The 21024-nt window shown below is 38.5% G+C and overlaps 1 protein-coding gene across 4 annotated transcripts in view; it reads right to left on the reverse strand.

The window, feature by feature from the left end:
• Window positions 1–403: 403 nt before the first annotated feature.
• The window catches only part of gpcpd1 (glycerophosphocholine phosphodiesterase 1), a 67860-nt gene continuing 47239 nt past the window's right edge, over window positions 404–21024 (reverse strand). For all 4 annotated transcript variants that reach the window (XM_072581445.1, XM_072581443.1, XM_072581444.1 and 1 more), the window contains 11 exons: window positions 19711–19840; window positions 17034–17088; window positions 12739–12831; window positions 10845–10922; window positions 7434–7473; window positions 6800–6861; window positions 6366–6431; window positions 5074–5210; window positions 3883–4018; window positions 3596–3756; window positions 404–1465 (listed from right to left, as the gene is read on the reverse strand). In XM_072581445.1, the coding sequence (XP_072437546.1) occupies window positions 1222–1465; window positions 3596–3756; window positions 3883–4018; window positions 5074–5210; window positions 6366–6431; window positions 6800–6861; window positions 7434–7473; window positions 10845–10922; window positions 12739–12831; window positions 17034–17088; window positions 19711–19840 (1202 nt within the window). In that variant the 3' untranslated portion in view covers window positions 404–1221. The remainder of the gene's footprint in view (window positions 1466–3595; window positions 3757–3882; window positions 4019–5073; window positions 5211–6365; window positions 6432–6799; window positions 6862–7433; window positions 7474–10844; window positions 10923–12738; window positions 12832–17033; window positions 17089–19710; window positions 19841–21024) is intronic.

A 21024-nucleotide genomic window follows, 5' to 3' on the forward strand; every position in this document is an offset into this window, starting at 1 on the left:
TTATATAATTATTTTTTAAACACAGCTGAAGTAGTTTAGAATCATATAGAAGATTAGGAGCTGCATGCATTGGCCCATAAAACAATATGGTGTTGCATTTCACTTATTTTAGAGAAATAAATATTTATGCTAAAATTGAACATTTCACAGCTGAATTCTTCTTTCTATCCTGTGCCAACATACACATCGCTTTTCAATTTTAATTGATAAATTATGATGGACATGACTCTTTCAACATTCTTAAAACAGAATATTTTAATAGCAACCTTGATGTTATGAAAAACGTGCGACTGCAGTTGTATTCATCAGTGTGGCTGGTAAACCATGCAAGTATTGATTTATGGATTTCATAGCCAAGCAAGTAGCAGTATTTTCTTCACACACTAAAATTTGAACTACAGGATTATTTTCATAATACTTTAATAATGCAGTTAGTATACTACTTCTTTACATAATTTTGTTCCTTGTAACGTTAATTATCTCATTTTTACAACAGGTGGCATTCCAAGAGAAATTATCAAAGCCAATAATTCAATCATACAATGAGAAACATAGTTAGCACTTGTCACCCAAATGAGAATATCAATATATTAAAAGCTTTTGTGTGGCCAACTGAGATTTATAACAATCATGCAAAAGCTTTCTACACTATCTAAAAGTAAAAAATAATTCGGCCAATGCAAATAGACACTTGGCCTCTATCTAGAAGTACTTTACACATTTCTGATCTAAAAATGTCAGAAAAATCTAAAGCAATCACTATGTTTCATAAGAAGCACATTTAATGGCAAAGAAAGCAACGTGTTCATTTTGTGCTTTGACTGTCGCAAAGACATCACTTTCTTTTGCCATTAGCTAGCTTCTAGTAAAAGTGATTTTGAGCTTTCCTCACCCAAAATTGAAAACAAATTATCACAATTGCACTGTATGAACTTAAATCTGAAATAATGCACAAACAATGGAAGGTAACATAGTAAATGTAAACATTGATGTGAATGCATCATGCAAATGCCCCCAACCATAATAAAATTTAAATGGCACATTAAATGTATTACAAAATAAAAAGCTATTTTTCCCTTGAAGAATATACAATAAACTTTTTTTTTTAAAAAAAGAGACAATATGAAAACCAAGAACTTAAATTATTGTTCATGCCATAATGGACTGAGAATAAAAGAACTCTAGTATTAAAATATGGAAGAATCGAAGAATTGTTTCAGATCAAAATGAACTACAACTTTGTCCAGAGTCAGATTCTGCACTGAATGCTTCCTGTTCACAGCTTTTTATTTCACTTGGATAACTGCCCTCATTGAAGCTATCTACCTGAGTTGATTGACAATCAAAATGGCTGACATCAGAACACGAGCAATTGACAAATACTTCCTCTGTTAATTGTTGTTTCAGTTCCTCAAATTCCTCTACTTGGAAGATATTAGTCTGTCCCAGTACAAAGTCACAGATCCTGTTTAAACCAAAAAAAAATTGTTACAAATTTAGAGCACTTTAAAATTTTCCCAGTTACCTTGTTTGTAAGAAACATTCATTAAATTCAGAAGCCAACAGTTTAGTTAGTAACAAGAGCAAACAGCTAAATAAGATGACCAGAAACTTTCAATCCCCAGTATACACACTGCAGGGACGGCATGGTGGCTGAGTGGTTAACACTGCTGCCTCACAGGGACCCAGGTTCGATTCCAGCCTCGGGCACCTGTCTGTGTGGAGTTTGCACATTCTCCCAGTGTCTGCGTGGGTTTCCTCTGGATGCTCCGGTTTTCTCCCACATCCAAAGATGTGGGGGTTAGGTGAATTGGCCATGCAAAATTGCCCAGTGTTCAGGGATGTATAGGTTAGGTGCATCAGTCAGGAGTAAATGTAGAGGAATGGGTTTGGGTGGGATAATCTGAGGGTCGGTGTAGACTTGTTGGGCCGAAGGGCCTGTTTCCACACAGTAGGGATTCTAATTCTAATTATTTTTTACACAATTTCAGAACACTACATTTGAGCTTAACAACCCTGGGAGGAGGAAGGACGAAAGAGGAATAAAAACCAGCACCAAATTGATTTTACTATTCAACAATAGTCACGAAATGTGTTGATCTGGTGAGAACACGAGCCATTGCATAACGCTGCTGAATGACTCACTCGTGTTCACTGCAATGATTCACAGCTGAAGCTTAGTCAAGTTCAAGAAAGATCTTACAGAAGCAACAAATACAACATGAGAATGTACCTAAAATTAATTATTTTTGAAGTAAACTAAAAAGTATGTGGTATACTGCTCAAAATGTAATCAAAAATACAAAAAAAAATTACCAGAATTCATTTTATGTTTAGCGCTAAAACCCCCCACAATTCACATTCTGGGGTCATAGGAAGTCACACAGGGAAAGGAGGTTTGGGAAGCACTGACCAGTAACTTTGCAGGCAGCAAGGAAGTGTTATGGCTGGAGAAAGGAAACAACTTGCCCAGTGTATGGAAGAGAAGCAACTTGAATACAGAATGAAATAGGGAGAGGAGAAACAGTAACTATTGCCAGTGACATCTGAGATGTCAGAACTTACAAAAACTTCATGGATTGAAAGAATCAGTAATAGATCTTCCTGGAAAAAAACTGTTTCCTGAAATGAAAGGGCCGAAGAGAACCAGTTATATAGGAGTTAAAGGCAACATGCTAATTAAAGCCTGAGAAGGAGTCAGAGCAACAAAAACAAGTAGCTTCCTGGGACAGAAGACGTAACACTGCTTGATAAGATGCTGGATTGTGGTAAGTGAGCAATGAAAACCTCTTACAGAAGCAATATCCTGAAGTAAAGGGGTTTAAAAGTAGCACAGGCTGTTTTAAAGAGACAGCTAACAATATGTAATAAGGAACAGGGAGCTACATCTGGTAAGCTGGCAAGTTACAGACTTCAGGTCTGCAAAAGCGTAATTACTTTTGGAGGAGTGAGAAGATCTAAAGGATCAATAACGTTACACCACAAACTTGAAAGAGAGAAGATTGTTTAAGATAGCAACTTTAGAACACTCAGCAGAGCTTCGAAGGCAAACCTGCACAAGGATCAAACCCTGGACACTTCCAGAAACAATTGGTTGGAATCCCAGCTAAATTCCACCATTAATTGGATTGTAGTCAAGTTCAGCTGCAAGACTTAACTAGCTTACTTGAGGGGTCTTAGTTTGTTTGCCACATGCAGTGAAGTTGAAATCCCTCAATACTTAATCATTTGTGAGATTTCTTAATATATAAATTTCTTAATAGTCTAAAGATGTGCAGGTCAGGTGAATTGGCCATGCTAAATTGCCCGTAGTGTTAGGTAAAGGGATAAATGTAGGGGAATGGGTGGGTTGCGCTTCGGCGGGGCGGCGTGGACTTGTTGGGCCGAAGGGCCTGTTCCACACTGTAAATAATCTAATCTAATCTATAGCTGAATTAAAGATAGTTTGCAGGGGATTTACCCACAGCACATCCATATTCTGAACATGTCAAAACAATAAAGATTTTTTTCTTTCAAATCATGAGCAGTTACTGATTTTAACAATTGACAACAACATAAAATGTAGTACAATTCAACAAGTCTTCTTTGGTCTTACTTATCATAGATGAGCCCATCAATTCCACTTGTCTTCAGTATTCTCCTGTTTTCAGACTCATTGGTATCATCGCCCCAACAAAAAATGACCAAATCTCTTGACTTGGCTTGCTGGATATAGTCCAGGTTTCTTAGCAAGTCCTCTGTGTGAACATTGATTCCCTTTTAACCAAAAATAAAAAAAAATCTTTAAGCAGCTGAAAAAAGGTCATGTTATTTGAAAGCATAATACTAAAAGATAGTATTCTTCTGCCAGCGTATAATAATATGTACAGGGCCAATCCCTACCAGAATGTTTTCTGACTGTGCAAAACTCATCGCAATTGGTGTGCTTCGGCAACGGAGATCCATAAGCTCTGGATAGACATTAGAATAACCTTGGGTCAAGAAAAGAACTGGATACTTGTTTTGCTTCTGTCTGATCCTAGAAAGATAAAATTGATCAGTATTTAACTCAGAGAACCAAAATATTTGTACTTCCCTTTCTGCTGTTTTTGGTAAGAGGACTAATAGGAAAGAGGAGGTAAGATCTGGTGCTTTGAACTTACTTCACTGGGACTTTCAAGTTGTAGGCTCAGACTATGTTGCTATTATATCATACTGTACTACTACTACTGGCAAGAATAGTTTGTCAGGAGCATTGAGGCTATGATATTGATGCAACACCTTAAAAACTTACTGAGCTGCCAGAGCTACGAACAAGTTTTAAAATGATATCAATTTAGTGTATGAAGTTGAGTGCAATCCTTTGCTAATTCTTGATGCTGTGACTGCATCAGCTACAGCCGGAATTATAGCACTATTATCTTTTCACTACGCCCTTTGTTCAAAATCTTAGACCAGCTTTTCATTTCAGTCACCAAATCCTACCACTTTTATTGACTCTAAAATCAATGGATGCTGATAACCCTTCTTCGCTACTTTATATAAAATAAAGTTGCAGTCCAACAGATTTATTTGGTAGCTAACTGACAAAGGAGCAGTGGTCCAAAAGCTAGTGCTTCCAAATAAACCTGTTAGCCTATAATCTGGTGTTGTACGATTTTTAACTTTGTCCACCCCAGTCCAACACTGGAACTTGCACATCATTGTACAAAATAGTTGAGAAGCAGTGTAGGTGGACTGTGGCATCACAAGGTCACTGTCAGATCCAAATCTAACGTCACACAACAAATTGCATTGAGCAGTTATGGATCCGACCTTCCCCACCACTCCTGTTTTCTATCTGCTCCAGACGTACAGATGTCTTGATACATTGGACAAAATTAGGAATCAGTGTCCACTGGTTAAAAGATTAAATGCTTATGCAAGGTAAATGGCTAGTGATTTTATAGAACCGTAGGGAAGGAATGTAAACATTATTAGAAACGGTAATGGGAGGAAAAAAATACATTTTCTTAAATATTTACAGATATGGCAATCAGAATATACAACATAGAAATAAAAATACTAATCCCAAACATCAAAGAACAAACTTACATTGAACAGACATCAGCAACAAATGAGGAGAACACTATTCTTCGCTTAGATGCATTTTCCAAGATGCATTTTAGGATTACATCAATTGCTTGATTCATGTCCAAATACGTTGGCAAATTGCCCTCCCAGGTACCATCCTATTAACAGGAGAAAATAATTTTTCTTGTTGTTTCTATTGACAGCTAATGCAGTTAAAAATAAAGTTTGACAAACAAACATTACCGAAAGTGAAACCTTCAATACAATGGTCTACCATATACATTGGAGTATCCTTTATCCACTGCCACACCAATAATTTATTGAAAATTAAACAAAGCTGTACATATATTTGACAATTTCCTCCTCTCATAACAGAAGAGTGCACACTAGCAATTCAAAATTGCATTGTTCAGGCAAATTGTGCAGAACTGTGATAAAATTCCACGCTACAGCCTTGTGCCTATTGGGTTACTATTTTGAATTAACATCCCTGAGGGATCAACAAACTTCAGGCTGTAATCTTAAATCTAGATATAAAAGCAGTTAGTAAACGATGCATGAAAGAATGGTCAGGATACTTGCTCTTCAAATAATGGCCTAGTGGTATAATCGCTAGTCTATTAATCCAGAGATCCAAGTAATATTCTGGGGACTTGGGTCAAATCCCACCATGCCAGATGGTGGAGTTTGATGTCAATTTAAAAATTAAGAGTATAATGATGATCATGAAACTGCTGTTAATTGTCTGGAAAACCCATTTGATTCAAAGATGTCCTTCAGGGAAGGAAATCCGTCATCTTTACCTCGTCTGGCCTTGGTGTGATTCCTGACCCACAGCAATGTGGTTGACTCTTAACTGCCTTCTGGGCATTTAGCGATGGCCAATACATGCTGGCCTAGCCAGCGATGCCTGTATCCCATGAATAAGTAAAAAAAAACCCATGAAAATACCACCTCAAACAATACAGCATTCTCCTCACACCGCAATGGATTATTATCCTATATTATCTATTTAAGATTTGAGCTTGCAATCAACTGAGTCAGAGTCAACAGTGCTCCTGACCAACCTAAATTATATCAACACTTGCTAATTCACTATACCTTGTTATAGATTGAGGGCCTCTCCTTTCCAGTCTGTTGAAAGTCAATTAGTTTAAAAAAAATCAAAACCAAGAATGGGCAAATGTGTCAGTCTTTGAAAATGAAAGGCTTTCTTAGAACTCACTATAAACAGATTATGTTAACACTCTAATAATGACAATCAGACCGCTGCACCCACTACATCACAAAGATTGTGGTGCTATGCGACGTACCTTTTGTTGATAAGGCCATTTAATTTCAATGTTGTATCCAATATGCTCAGGCACACATACCAAAACCTAAAAAAGAATAATATTTATTTCATGCTGAAATTCATCAGTATTATTTGACCCACAAAAAAAAAGAAATTTCACAAATACTTCATTGTAACAACCTATTAAAATAGGATGAAACTTTAAAATGCAAAAATATGGCTGCTGCCAAAAGGATGGATTTGAACATAATTCTTAGGGAAATAAATCAAAACGAAATATCTATGGATGAATTAAGATCCCGCCAACAAGCAGCTCCCAACTCTAATGCAAAACTCTTCAACGGGAGTGGAGAGGGTTTAGTGTTATCACAGGATTAAAGTATGAAAAAGGTGCATCAAAGTTACCTACTAGATATTCTACATAATCAATATTTTGTATCACAAACTGCGTACCTGTTGCAAGGAAGGAAATGGTTGATTTTCTGAAGCATCATTTTCATCATCCACTGAATTTTCTGAGGAAATTAAAAATTCAAAGAACTTAGGCAATTTAAAAAAAACAAATGAGATCATATAGCTCCATATAAACTAACAGATAAGCACAATGGTGAAAGAAAGCTAAACATATAAATCTTAAACTAACAAATTCTACAAGGTTTTATTTTCCCAGTTAAAGGTGTGTTTATCTTTAACTCTTGTTAGCATCACAGAAACCAGCAACAGCTGTGGTAGGATGGCTGATATTTGATTAAGTACATATTTATTTCAGAGTTTAATTCAGAGTTTGCAATAAGTAAGTGAGATTTGTATTCCTCCTCTCTAATTTATATACAAAAATAGATGGAGATAGAAAAACCAAAATAATGCTTCTAAATTCAAAGCAAAACCAGTCTTGTCATTCATGTAAAGAAAACTTCAAGTTACTCAGAAAAGAATTAAGCAAACATTTAAAAACTGCTTTAAAAAGTAGATTTTTTTGAAGATTATTGCAAGATAGTTCTTAAAAGATATCAAAATACATTACTGTAATTATTATAAAATCACAATGATATATGGAACTTTGGAAATTTTCCAAGTCAATATGTACCTTTATCACCATTCACTTTCAAAGCAGCCACATGAGCCAACTGAAAGACAAAAATGGCAAGTGAGTGTGTCACTTATTTGTTATGTACAACAGTATGAATGCAGCAGTTCACTGCTGTGTCCAACCTTCTGAACATTGTCACAACATCCAACTTTATTCGTAAATGTATAAACACAGGCTTGGCTCACATGTCTATAACATCTGCATATTATGTTTGCGATTTTAGAGAAGATTTGTAGCTCAGGTTGTAAGTTTATTCGCTGAGCTGGTAGATTTGTTCTCAGACATTTTCTCACCATGCTAAGTAACATCAGTGAGCCTCCGATGAAGCGCTGATGTTCTGTCCTGCTTGCTATATATCTGCCTTGGTCTTTTGTGGTGGGTGATATCACTTCTGGTTCTTTTTCTGAAAGATTTGAAAATGGGGTCCAAATCGATATGTTTGTTAATGGAGTTCCATTTTGAATGCCAGGCCTCTAGGAATTCCTTTGTGGTCTTTGTTTAACCTGTCCCAGGATCGATGTATTGTCCCAGTCGAACTGGTGTCCCTTTTCATCTGTGTATATGGATACTAGTGATAGGTGGTTATGTCTTCTGGTTGCTAGTTAGCGCTCATGTATCCTGGTGGATACATGTTTCCTACCCACCTGTCCAACGTAAGGTTTGTTACAATCCTTGCAGGATATTTGTATGTGATGTTTATTTTGCTGGTTGTTGGTACAACCAGAAGCTGTTTCAGCTCTGATAGCAGTGGTGGTAGGTTCGTGGGCTACTATAATGGCTAGGGGCCAGAGTAGTCTGATCGTCATCTCAGAGATGTCTTTAATATATTGCACAGTGGCCAGAGTCTATGGGCATGTTGTCTCTTGTTTAGGCCTGTTGTGTAGGAATCACTGGATTGCGTTCATCGGGTACACCTTGTTCCTGAATATGTCATACAGGTGTTTTTCCTTAGCTTCGTGCAGGTCCTGAGAGTTGCAGTGCTTTATGGCTCATTTAAATAATATCCTGATGCAGCTCCATTTGTGGGTGTTGGGATGACTGCTCTTGTAGCTGAGTATCTGGTCTGTGTGTGTGGCTTTCCTGTATACGCTGGTCTGCAGCTCTCCATTGGTTTTTCATTCTACTGTGACATCTAGAAAGGAGAGCCTGTTGTTGTTCTCTTCCTCTTTGGTGAACTTTATACCAATAAGGATGTGGTTTATGTGCTGTGGGTTTCTTCTAATTTGTCGCGTTTGACAAAGGTGTCATCCACATAGACGAGCCAAAGCTTGGGGTGGATCATAGGAAGGCTGTTCGTTCTAACCTCTGCATAACTGCTTCTGCTTAGCGTCTTGATATTGGTGATCCCATAGGTGTCCCATTGATTTGTTTGTAGGTCTTGTCATTGAAGATGAAATGGGTTGAGGGGCACAGGTCTACTAGTTTGAGGATGCTGTCCTGCTGATGGAGTTGGTACTGTCAGGTGTTTGTGCCCTTGGTTCTTCTAGCAGTGAGGCCAGGTTTCTTTGGGGTGATGTTTATTGATGCGAATAGGGCAGTCATGTCGAAGGAAACCATGACCTCGTCGTCCTCTACCTTGGTGTCTTTGATGATGTGAAGAAATTCGTGGGTGGATTGGCTTAAGTCTTCTGCTAGGTGTTTCAGTTTGTGTTGCAGTTCCTTTGCTAGTCTGTATGTCGGTGTATCGGGAAGTGAGATTATGGGTCTGAGGGGCCCCTTCTTTATGTATCTTTGGTAATCCGTAGAAATGGGGTGTGTTGGATCCTTCAAGTCTCATTCTTTGGAGGTCTGTCTTGTTAATTTCACCTGTCTTGTGGAGTTTCCATAGATGATGCCGTAATACGGTTTTCGATCTGCTAGTAGTGTTCTTGCTTTTTCAATGTATTGTTCTGGTCAGGATGACAGTCATGTGCCCTTTGTCTGCCAGTACCATGATGATATCTCAATTTTTCTTTCTGAGTCCTGCGAGGGCTACCTTTCCAGTGTGCTAAGGGTGCTTCTTTCTTTCTGTTTAGTGTTGGTGCTACAGTCTATCTGAAGGCTTGCTGGATTTCTTCCCGAAGTCCATTATCTTTCAGGATTGATGCCAGTGCTGCTAGGAGTCCTTTTTGTCCATGTCCCTGTTGTTGAAGTTTATCACTCGTACTAGGACGGCTTTTTCCGTGTCTGACAGGGTCTTTATCCAAGAGTCTGGATTGTCCGTGTTATTGCTGTCATGAACTTAGCCAGTTTTTCTTGTAGGGCTAGTCTTTTCTTTGTCTTGTGCCACTGTTGTTTAGTGTTGATGGCTCGTTCTAGCGTACTCATCCATTCATGGTCAATCGTGTTAATGTAGAGTTTTTTTGGTGTGGAATTTCTCATTCATATTTGTGGAATTGGTTGTGGGCATCATTTATCATTTCTCGCAGCATCCTACAGCCGTTCTGTTGTGCTGTTCTTCTAGCTTGTGGGTGTTGAAATGTGTCAAATACAAACCACCTCTCAACACCCCAGAAGCCAGGAGAACAGCAGAACATCCTGCAGCCAAAACCAGGGTGGGAATAGGGGTTAAGGGGTAAAATAGGTGGAGATAGTGCCCGAGGAGAGAGAAAAAGAAAGAATATCTTGCTCATCAGTGAACTGTTGTGAAGACTGGAATAGTTCAACGGTTTTGTTGTTCCTTTCTTATTCAAAGGCTTTTTCCTTTACTCCAACATCTCTAGGGTAAATCATTCTCCAAACAGGTGAGACTTCTAACCGGTGTTCCCTCTAAATGTCTTTTTCATGCATGCAGTGCTCTCAGGCCTGAACTGACAGTGACTTCTGAAACTGGAATCAATGCTGCATTCCACATTGGCATGCTGATCTCCACATGCAGTACGTCAGAGAGGCTGAGTGAGCGCTGAGCCAAAAGGGAATGTTGCTTCTAACCCTCAAGTAAAACTACCTTTTAATCCATACTTTTCTCCTGGTAATGTTATTGCTTGGCCAAGACTACTGCTTTGAAGCATGCGATGATTCTGTCAATGGTTCTGAAGAAGCCATTGGACTCAAAAATTTCAACTGTTTCTTTCCACAGATGTTGCCAGAACTGAGTTTTCCAGCACTTTCTGTCATAAGGTACCGAGCTCTGAATATTATTGCTGAATGAGCGCATGCAGATTTCCAACATTACTATGGCAATTGTCCTACCAAAAAGTATTTTATTTACTGTAAACTGTTTTGGAACATTCTGGGATCATCGAAGTTGCTTTCACATGAAATAGGTGAATGATTTTAACAACTGCAATCATGTTTATTATTTGTGCTATACTGTTACATTATATTCATCCAGATCAATCTAGCATACCTTGCTTTCTCTGTTTGTCATTAAATACATAACTGGAATGTATAGTACTGTTAGATATTCTTAACTATATCATTTCAGACCTTTAGTAGCTGCAACTGCTCAAACGTAAGTTCCTTTACTGGAATTTCAAATAGTTCCGAAGATTCTTTGTCCATTTTCTGGAAACAAACAGAAATGGAAACATGAGTAATACTACTTCAAAAAAAAGTCAGAACTATTGATACAGAAGATTGAGAACTGTTATAAAAAAGTCGAATCACAACAATTAGAGACATGAACATCACACTACCACTTAGAATAAAACAGATTCCGCTTACAGGAACACTGTTTTAGAGCATTGTTATGAATGAACTGAAGTGGACAATGATTTTTCAATAGGGTAACATTTCTACATAATTTTCAAGCTATCAAATGCAGTTGGAATACTTGCGTCGAGGTTTTCACCAGCACAGACAAGAGGGAAGAATTTAATAACAGTCTAAATTTAAATATCAACTTCGCACAAAAAAATCGCCTCATTTACAGAATGCTTGAAGAGACGTTTACGATTCGGTGCTTTAACATGAAAAAGATTTGTAAATGACTTTATCAACTGCTGTCATGTTTATTATTTGTGCTGCAACGTTTCATTATATTCATTCAGGTCAGCCTAGTACATCTTTCTTTCTATTGCTATACTCTCATAATATTATATAGGCAGTCCCTTCACACTTTGCCTCAGGTTTCAAAAGGAAAGTTGTGACAAACATTGTATTTTTTTCATCCAATTGCAATAGCAAATACACTAGAATTCAGGCCAAAGCTTCTTTCAATCATCAGAGCCTTAAAGGCACTGAGTAACATTCCATATTCATACGAGATCGAATTTTCAAGATGATCAAGTTATAGGCAATTTTGCTGGATAGACCATCATTGGGGGAAACATTACAACACCAGGTTATAGTCTAACACATTTATTTGAAAGTACAAGCTTTTGGTGTACTGCTAGTTACCTAACAAAGGAGCAGTGCTCCGAAAGCTTGCACTTTCAAATAAACCTGCTGGACTATAACCTTGTGATTTTTAATTTTGTCCACCCAAGTCCAACACCAGCACCTCCACATCACTGGGGAATATAGCAAGATTATTTTTAATTTCTGTAAACTCTGTAGTTATCACCAAGGTTACTTTATCGCTTGTCATTCTGGGTTAGATTTAAACCTGTATTCTGCAAATAAACACACTTCAACACATTGAACCACGTTAGTGCTAGGTCATGCATCACTTTACTGATTTCCAAACTCAGCAACTAAGGCAGTATCTGTCCATAAAAGACAATGGGGTTAACATTTTAAGTCAATTACCTTTCATCGGAAACAAAAGGATTGTCACTTAAAACAATTAAAAAATCAGAATAAGTGGATTTAATCAGCTTCAGTGGAGCATCCATCTGTTCTTGTTTGGCAGAATCAACAATAAATTAACCAAAGGATTGTAAGCAGGCCTCCTGAAATAAAAGTGAGAACTACAAGCCCCTAGGACCTATAATAAACACAAAACTGAAACTGATTCACCGACTAAGGAAGAGACACAAAGTGGCTGTTACCTCAACAGTCAAGGCAACAAGTTACCCTGAATAAAAGAATGTTATGTGTGTTATGCTTCATTGAAACTCAGGCCTAGCAAACAAAAATAGAGAATAGAAAACTTATTGCAATTTCATAGCTTCCAACCTAGAACGTTTCTTCAGCAAAAACATATTTGTAACATTTCCTATTAAAAAGTGAGCTCACAACTTCAACCTGCATAAGTATATTTCACACAAGGTTTAAAAAAAAAAGTCACCCAGCAAGGTTGTATCTTTCATACCACACAATGAAATTGACAGGATTTGGCAATGTTCACAATATATAATGCAGATATACAGTTTCCAATATTATCAGCTGGTTTGTTTTTCTTCAAAATAGACAATTCAAGAGATGAAACTTCACATACCTTTTTCATTAATATACAACAGGTGAGATCATGGTACACAATAGGAACATGGTCTTTTGAAAGGTGGACATCAAACTCTACAAAGGCAGCACCCTGAAAGAAATCAAATGCACAATTTATACTCTAGAAACTGTACTGGTGGAATTAAAATTCTGCAATCAACTTATCAATTTCACAATTGCTTGCAAAAATTGTTAATAGATCTTGATTTCTATTTAATTTGTTAAAGTTTAGCGATTGAACGTCTGATCAATCTATATCCTACATGGTTCTTTGGTGACAAATTGCATGCACAGTCACAACTTCAGATACTCAGAGCAAGATAAACATCCAAATTTAAACCCTTCAAATGTAGAAGCTACCTTATTTTACTCATATTCAAGTGTATTTTTCTCCCTTCCTTCTCTTACAATATCTTGATGCCTGGACTTCTCTTCCCATCAGTGAAATATCTAAATTCTGTTCAACACCTCACTAATGACTCAACCAAAAATCAAGAAATTACAGGGAGAAAGTACTATTTAAACACAAGTCTTATCTTGTCTCATATAAATGCTTCAATGTTTCCCAATCAGTTACTTAAGTAAACATGGTAGCATTTTGCACAAAACAATGGACCAGTGCATTGCTGATAATTACCACAGGAATGACGGACACTTCAATGTACATCGAATGAGTTAGGAGCAGAAGGAAACTACTTGGCTCATTGAGCCCACGCTGACATTTAATAAGATGATGGCCGATCTAATTGTAATCTCAGCTCCATTTCCTGCCTACCATGAAACCCTTCACCCTCTTGCTGACCAAGAATCCACTCTGCCATAAAAACAAAGTTTTTAGACCTGCTTTTGAGAAAGGAAGAAATAAGGGCATTCCTTATTTTTAAAAAGGTGACTATTAGCTCTTGATTCTCCCACACAAAAATAAATCCTCATACCCAGAGTGTCAAGACCCTCGGTTTAAAGTTTGTAGAGTTTAAATCAAATCACTAGTTATTTTTCTAAACTTGAGCAGGTACAAGCCTAATCTGTCCAACCTACCTGCCATTTCAGGTATTATCAAATAAACCTTCTCTAAACTGCAAATAAATTTTTAAAATTGCAACAAACAGTAACATTTTATTACCGTTTCTCCTTACTTGGTCTACCCACATACTAGCCTTGTATGATACATGGAACTAGGACATCTGGACTCCTCTGCGTCCCAGAGCCCTGCCAACAAGACTTTTGTGAACATTCTGTTAATGTTTACTTGAGCGACTGGAACAGTTAGCCAAAGCTTGGTTTAATATTTCAGCTGAACAACATTGTCAACAATATAGTATTTCCTCAGAACTCAACTGCAGTGTTTCCTGAGATAATGTGTTCAAATGTCAGAGGAGAAGTAAAGCTACAACCTAAGTTTCATAAATGAAATGATCTGAACCAAATTGACACAATCAGAAACACAAGCAAAGTCATAATGCACAGGGTGTCAGTACAATGCAATTTAATTCAATCATCAAAATTAAAGTGTGACAACTCTAACTTGGAATGTAACTCAAATAAAGCAACAAAGATACAGAAACCAATTCATATTTCAACAGGCTCCATACTTCATATGGATAAGTGCCCCCAACAGTGTCGTTGGACAAAATTCATGATCATCCTCAAAATATTGACGTCATTTAATCAATTCTTTTGTTCATTTCCTTTAATTCATCCAGGTCCATTTTTATGCAATCACTCTCCATAAGTTTGTGAAAAAGACCACTTTTATGGTCTAGAGACTGTGTTTTTCATAAAATTTGATGCTATGCTTAGGCTAGTCTCCTAGAGAAGTGTTAAGGCATTATTAAAATTTTATAAGCAGGTGTCAATGTTGTTAAAGATCATCATATTAAAACTCTTGAAAACTAGTTTCAGTGATATGGCTGTGTTATTTCATATTCCTACAACTATCCTTCTCCACATGATTTAGGAATATTGTAGTCAGAGGATCCAAAAATAATAAATATAGCACTGCCACAATTTTTATTAATCTGATGTTTTGACTCAAATAATTGGCAATTCGCAATTATTGCCTTGAAAGCATCTGATTAGAAGACACCATATAAATAGCAGACCCTTGGCAGCCTAAGTAGACATTTCTTTTGTCCTTCACTCCTTCATGGGATGAGGGAGTCATTGGCTAGGCAGCACTTAGTGCCCAGAGAGCAGTTAAGAGTCAGCCACATTCCTGTGGGTCTGGAGTTACCTGTAGGCCAGACCAAGTAAGGATGGCAGTTTCTTTCCTTAAAAGGGCATTAGTGAACCACATGGGCTTTTCCGGCAATCAACAATGGATTCAGCATCATCATTAGATCCTTAATTCCAGATATTTACTGAATTCAAATTCCACCATCTGCCGTGGTGTGATTCAAACCCAGGTCCCCAGAACATTAACTGGGTCTCTGGATTAACAGTCCAGTGACAATACCACTAGGCCATCACCTCCTTAACATTTAAGGTTCTGTGCTGTGTCCAACTTACAGCCTGAAACTCATAAATCAGAAAAAAAAAAGACTATCAACTTCATTCTTCATTTTCTGAAGACTACTCAACTGTACAGCACACTGGTTAGGCCACTGGTATGCTTTCCTTTATTGGTCAGAGTATTGAGTTTATTTTTCCACCCTCAGGCACTCTGCCTGTATTCCTGATGAAGGGCTTTTGCCCAAAATGTCGATTTTACTGCTCCTCGGATGCTGCCTGAACTGCTGTGCTTTTCCAGCACCACTCTAATCTAAACTATTGAGTACAGGAGTTGGGAGGTCATGTTGCGGCTGTACAGGACATTGGTTAGGCCACTGTTGGAGTATTGCGTGCAATTCTGGTCTCCTTCCTATCGGAAAGATGTTGTGAAACTTGAAAGGGTTCAGAAAAGATTTACAAGGATGTTGTCAGGGTTTGAGGATCTGAGCTATAGGGAGAGGCTGAACAGGCTGGGGCAGTTTTCCCTGAAGCATTGGAGGCTGAGGGGTGACCTTGTAGAGGTTTACAAAATTATAAGGGGCATGGATAGGACAAAGAGACAAAGTTTTTTCCCAGGGGTCGGGGAGTCCAGAACTAGAAGGCATAGGTTTAGGGTGAGAGGTGAAAGATATAAAGGAGACCTAAGGGGCAACATTTTCACGCAGAGGGTGGTACGTGTATGGAATGAGCTGCCAGAGGATGTGGTGGAGGCTGGTACAATTGCAACATTTGCAAGGCATTTGGATGGGTATATGAATAGGAAGGGTTTGGAGGGATATGGGCCGAGTGCTGGCAGGTGGGACTAGATTGGGTTGGGATATCTGGTAGGCATGGATGGGTTGGACTGAAGGGTCTGTTTCCATGCTGTACATCTCTGTAACTCTATAACATTCAAATTAAAATACAGTAATCTCCCCTGTATCAGGCACACACATAGAAATGGAGGTGCCAGTTACCTGAATCTGCTACTTGCATGGGAAATACTCGTGGTAGCAGGGACAACCCACCTCAAGATTATCACAAGATAAGTAATGTTTTAAAGAGGCATCAGGGTCAGACAAATACCAGTATAGCTGGCCACAATAGGTCACTCTGTCATTATAGACAAAGCATGCCCCAGCTTGGTGATCATACCCACAACCAGCACACAAGCTGTAAATCTTTATGTAAACTTTGAATGTCTTGAAATAGCTATAATAAAGCATCTGATCCATTATCCCCTTCTCATTCTAATACCAGTAAAGTCCATGTTATCTTCCAAACACCTAGGAATTCCCCTTAATTTCAGACGACCATAAAATAACCGGAACAGAAATAGGCCCCTCAAGCCTCTGCATTCAATAGGATCATGCTGATCAGACATTCAGGATGTCCACTTTCTTGCCTTTTGCCCACCATCTTTGATACCCTAATGATCAAGAATTGATCTCAGTCTTAAATTTAGACAAGGACTCTGCTCCCACAACACTCAAAGGCAAGGAGTTCCAAAGACAGCCAACTTTCAGAAGAAATTTCCCATCTCGGAGATAATTGGCACCCCTTTATTCTGAGGCTTTGCTCAATTTCATTCATCATTTCAGGATCTAAAATATGTTTTTCATATCATCCATTTGTTTGAAAAAATGCACTACCTATATTGTAACCTATAATTTGAAACTAGTTACAGTCTAGCAAGTCATTAACATCATGAGGGTGATTTGTTCTAATTGTTACAACAAATGACTTCTCATAATTTTTTACGAAACTATTTATCATGACCTTGAGAGTCTCATATCTGAATAGCAGAGCTGTTGTATTACATACGTGACTGGCTGCATTTTTGAAGGAAGCTATTGTGTTTTCTCGGACTTTTGCAAGGCTAAAACAGAATGAGGAAAATCAGCACAGTGAAACCTCAATGATGTCTATACACAGCTAATAATTCAGTAATCATAGGCAAAATAAACTAATATCCCAACAGGCAATACAAATGCATTTAAAATAGAAACAAATGAATATTCAGAAAACATTATATTGCTGCCTATTGTTGTGCCACCAAAAATGCATAACAAAAAATTCATTGTTTTGGGAACGTAACAAGACTTTTTTTTAAAACCTTGCATGATTGCTTCAATAAAGTTAAAGGGTCAGGGAAGTGTGGTAATAAAGTGAAAACACCCCAAGACTGGGGATATGGAGGCCATTTTGATTTTAAATGGCAGAAATTAATTTTTTTCCTTCCATTTCCCATCCAGCAGACTGAATCAAAAGTAAAAAGAGTGTGGTGATTGGAAAGCACAGCAGGGTAGGCAGCATCCGAGGAGCAAGAAAATCGACGTTTCGGGCAAAAGCCCTTCATCTTGCTCTTCAGATGCTGCCTGATGTGCTGTGCTTTTCCAGCACCACATTCTTGACTCGAATTCCCAGCATCAGCAGTCCTCACTTTCACCAAATCGAAAGTCAGCCCAGCTGACAGGCTGGAAAAATAATGACATAAGGCTGCAACCAAGGGTGGACCCTTGAGTACTGACTGAGGTAATTAGGAGGAAGCAAGGGATTAAACTTGTGAGGGACTAGGTAAAGAGCTGCCTTGCAAGAAAATTAGGTCAGATAATCAGGAAGGAATGAGAAGTGCAATCTGTTGCTAAAGGGAATGGTAATTTCAATAACAGATTGAGAATGGAGTAGTTGGAGCTAAAACATCGCTGGAAGTTGGAAGTTAGAGAGCATGTGACTGTGGAGAAAGGGACCCTTTCAGTTGGGGGTCGGGGAACAACGAAAGGATGGAGATTGTAGGGGAGGAGAGAGGGCATAATTTGAGTGAAGAATTTAGCAATTGCAAAGAGAGAGGCAACAGCAGGAAGGAATAAAAAGAGAACAGGTGCGGATGGACATACAAACAAAACGCCTTAGCAGACGGGAGGTGATGGTGCAGGATTGGGTTGGGGAGGAAGGGTGAGAGATATGTGATTGTAGCAGAACGACGAGAGAAGCCATGATTGGGCAAAGTGGAAACTAAAGGTTCCTTCAGGTACTCCAGCTCCTTATAGAAATTTATAAAGTCATGAAGAGCAGATATAGGGTGAACAGCCAAGGTCTTTTCTCCAGGATAGTGGAGTCGAAAACTAGAAGGCATAGGTTTAGGGTGAGAGGGGAAAGATTTGAAACTGACCTTTCCATGCAGAGGGTGGTGCATGTATGGAATGAGCTGCCAGAGATAGTGGAGGAGCTGGATACAATAATAACATTTAAAAGGCATCTCAGATCAAGTACATAAATGGGAATGGTTTAGAAGGATATGGGCCAAATGCTGGCAAATGGGACTTAATTAGTTTAGGATATCTGGTTGGCATGGACGAGTTGGACCAAAGAGTCTGTTCCTGTGCTGTATAACTCTGTAAGCAGCAAAACTTGACCATGCATTTAATTTATTTTGCTAGAGCTCTCAATTAAGACAATACACAAACAAATACGTAGGACTTCTGTGAACGTTCTCTGCACTGCTTTTATATAAAGTGAGGCTACGGGACAGGGAACATATGTACAGGTCTAGACATAACTCAATCTTCATTTTGGAGTTAAGCTTGTCTTTGTTTCCATATTTTCTTTCTAAATCCACATTAACAATGTGGTTTATAAAATCATGAGGGGCACGGATAGGATAAATAGACAAAGACTTTCCCCTGGCGTGGGGGAGTTCAGAACTAGACGGCACAGGTTTAGGGTGAGAGGGGTAAGATATAAAAAAGACCTAAGGGGCAACTTTTTCACGCAGAGGGTGGTACGTGCATGGAAAGAGCTGCCAGAGGAAAGGGTGGAGGCTAGTACAATTGCAACATTTAAAAGGCAACTGAATGGGTACATGAATAGAAAGGGTTTGGAGGGATATGGGCTGGGTGCTGGCAGGTGGGACTAGATTGGGTTGGGATATCTGGTCGGCATGAAGGAGTTGGACCAAAGGGTCTGTTTCCCTGTTGTACATCTCTATGACTCTAACAATTTTTAAAAACCCAGGAAATATATTACAATGTAATGTACACACCTACAGCAGTGGTGATGGGAAAGCAAAAGGGCTAAAGGTGAACAGCATGGATAATGGGAGGGGTAGGAAGGGGCACCTCCTAATCATCATCATTACAAAAAAGGACCCCTGTTCAGATTCTCTCTTCCAGTGACAGTGTGAACAAATTGCTGCTCCCATATCCCTACATCTACAGCTAGAAATGCCTTTCATGCAGTACTTGGCCAAGCAGCTCAGTTGGCTAGATGGCTGTACTATAATACAGAATGAAGCCAACAGAGTGGGTTCAATTTCTACACCAGCTGAGGTGACCTCATGGAAATGTGTGAGGTTATGTACCTTGGTAGGAAGAAAAAGGCAGAGACTAAAGTGAAGGTGAGAAAACAGGAAACAGTTCTTCTATAGGTTGCTAATTTGGTGCATTTTGGAATTGTCAGCTGCATATCTAATATAAAGAATTTAAACTACTTTAACACTTACTTTGCAGATGATGTATTTCCAGCACCTCTATGCCCAACGTCTAAAGCCATTTTGGGTTTCCAATACTTGGACAATGAAGGGGACATGTCACAAATATAGCCTTCCAAGGGTTTAATAACAAGGTAGTCAACTATACGTGCAGATAAAGATAGATAGAAATGGTTAGTAGCTTATATTCCAATTCATGTCATTACATAAGCTATATTTAGGTGCAATACCAACTGAATTATAATTAAAGACTCCATTTTGTGAGCGAAAGGCAACACCCTCAGAAATTTGATGACATTGCCAGTATCTAGTATGAAAATATTAGACCAAATAACCTTGGATAGTTCCAGTCTTCTTTCAAACACATTCACAGTTTATCTTTTTCTGATAATGTCAGTTGATAAGACAATTTATGTTATGTCCTTAAACTGTGCTATGGAGCGTTTCACCTCCTGATACCCTAAGAAACTAAATCTCTAGTATACTGAGCAAATAGTCACCTGTAAAAACAGGAATGAAGGTCCTGCAAGAGATGTAATGGGCTTGTAGCTGAACTTAACGGGGAAAAACATTTGAAGAAAGTAAAAGATAAAACAGAAGAATCAAGATTGTTTAATATAATAATTGCAATTTATGATCATTGACAGCAAACTGTGTTTTTGGGTGCTGTCAGAGATTATGTTCTCATAGACGTTAGTGCCACTGTTTAAGAAGGGTGGTAAGGACAAGCCAGGGAACTATAGACCAGTGAACCTGACCTCGGTGGTGGGCAAGTTGTTGGACGGAATCCTGAGGGACAGGATGTACATGTATTTGGAAAGGCAAGGAATAATTAGGGATAGTCAACATGGCTTTGTGCGTGGGAAATTATGTCTCACAAACTTGATTGAGTTTTTTCAGGAAGTAACAAAGAATTGATGAGGGCAGAGCAGATGATGTGATCTATATGGATTTTAGTAAGGCGTTCGACAAGGTTCCCCATGGGAGACTGATTAGCAAGGTTAGATCTCATGGAACACTGGGAGAACTAGCCATTTGGATACAGAACTGGCTCAAAGGTAGAAGACAGAGAGTGGTGGTGGAGGGTTGCTTTCCAGACTGGAGGCCTGTGACCAGTGGAGTGCCACAAGGATTGCTGCTGGGTCCACTACTTTTTGTCATTTATATAAATGATTTGGATGCGAGCATAAGAGTTACAATTAGTAAGTTTGCAGTTGACAGCAAAATTGGAGGTGTAGTGGACAGCAAAGAAGATTACCTCAGGTTACAACAGGATCTGGACCAGATGGGCTGTGAAGTGGCAGATGGAGTTTAATTCAGATAAAT

The sequence above is a fragment of the Chiloscyllium punctatum genome, chromosome 11 (genome assembly GCF_047496795.1).
Source record: "Chiloscyllium punctatum isolate Juve2018m chromosome 11, sChiPun1.3, whole genome shotgun sequence".
Taxonomy (NCBI): Eukaryota; Metazoa; Chordata; class Chondrichthyes; order Orectolobiformes; family Hemiscylliidae; genus Chiloscyllium; species Chiloscyllium punctatum.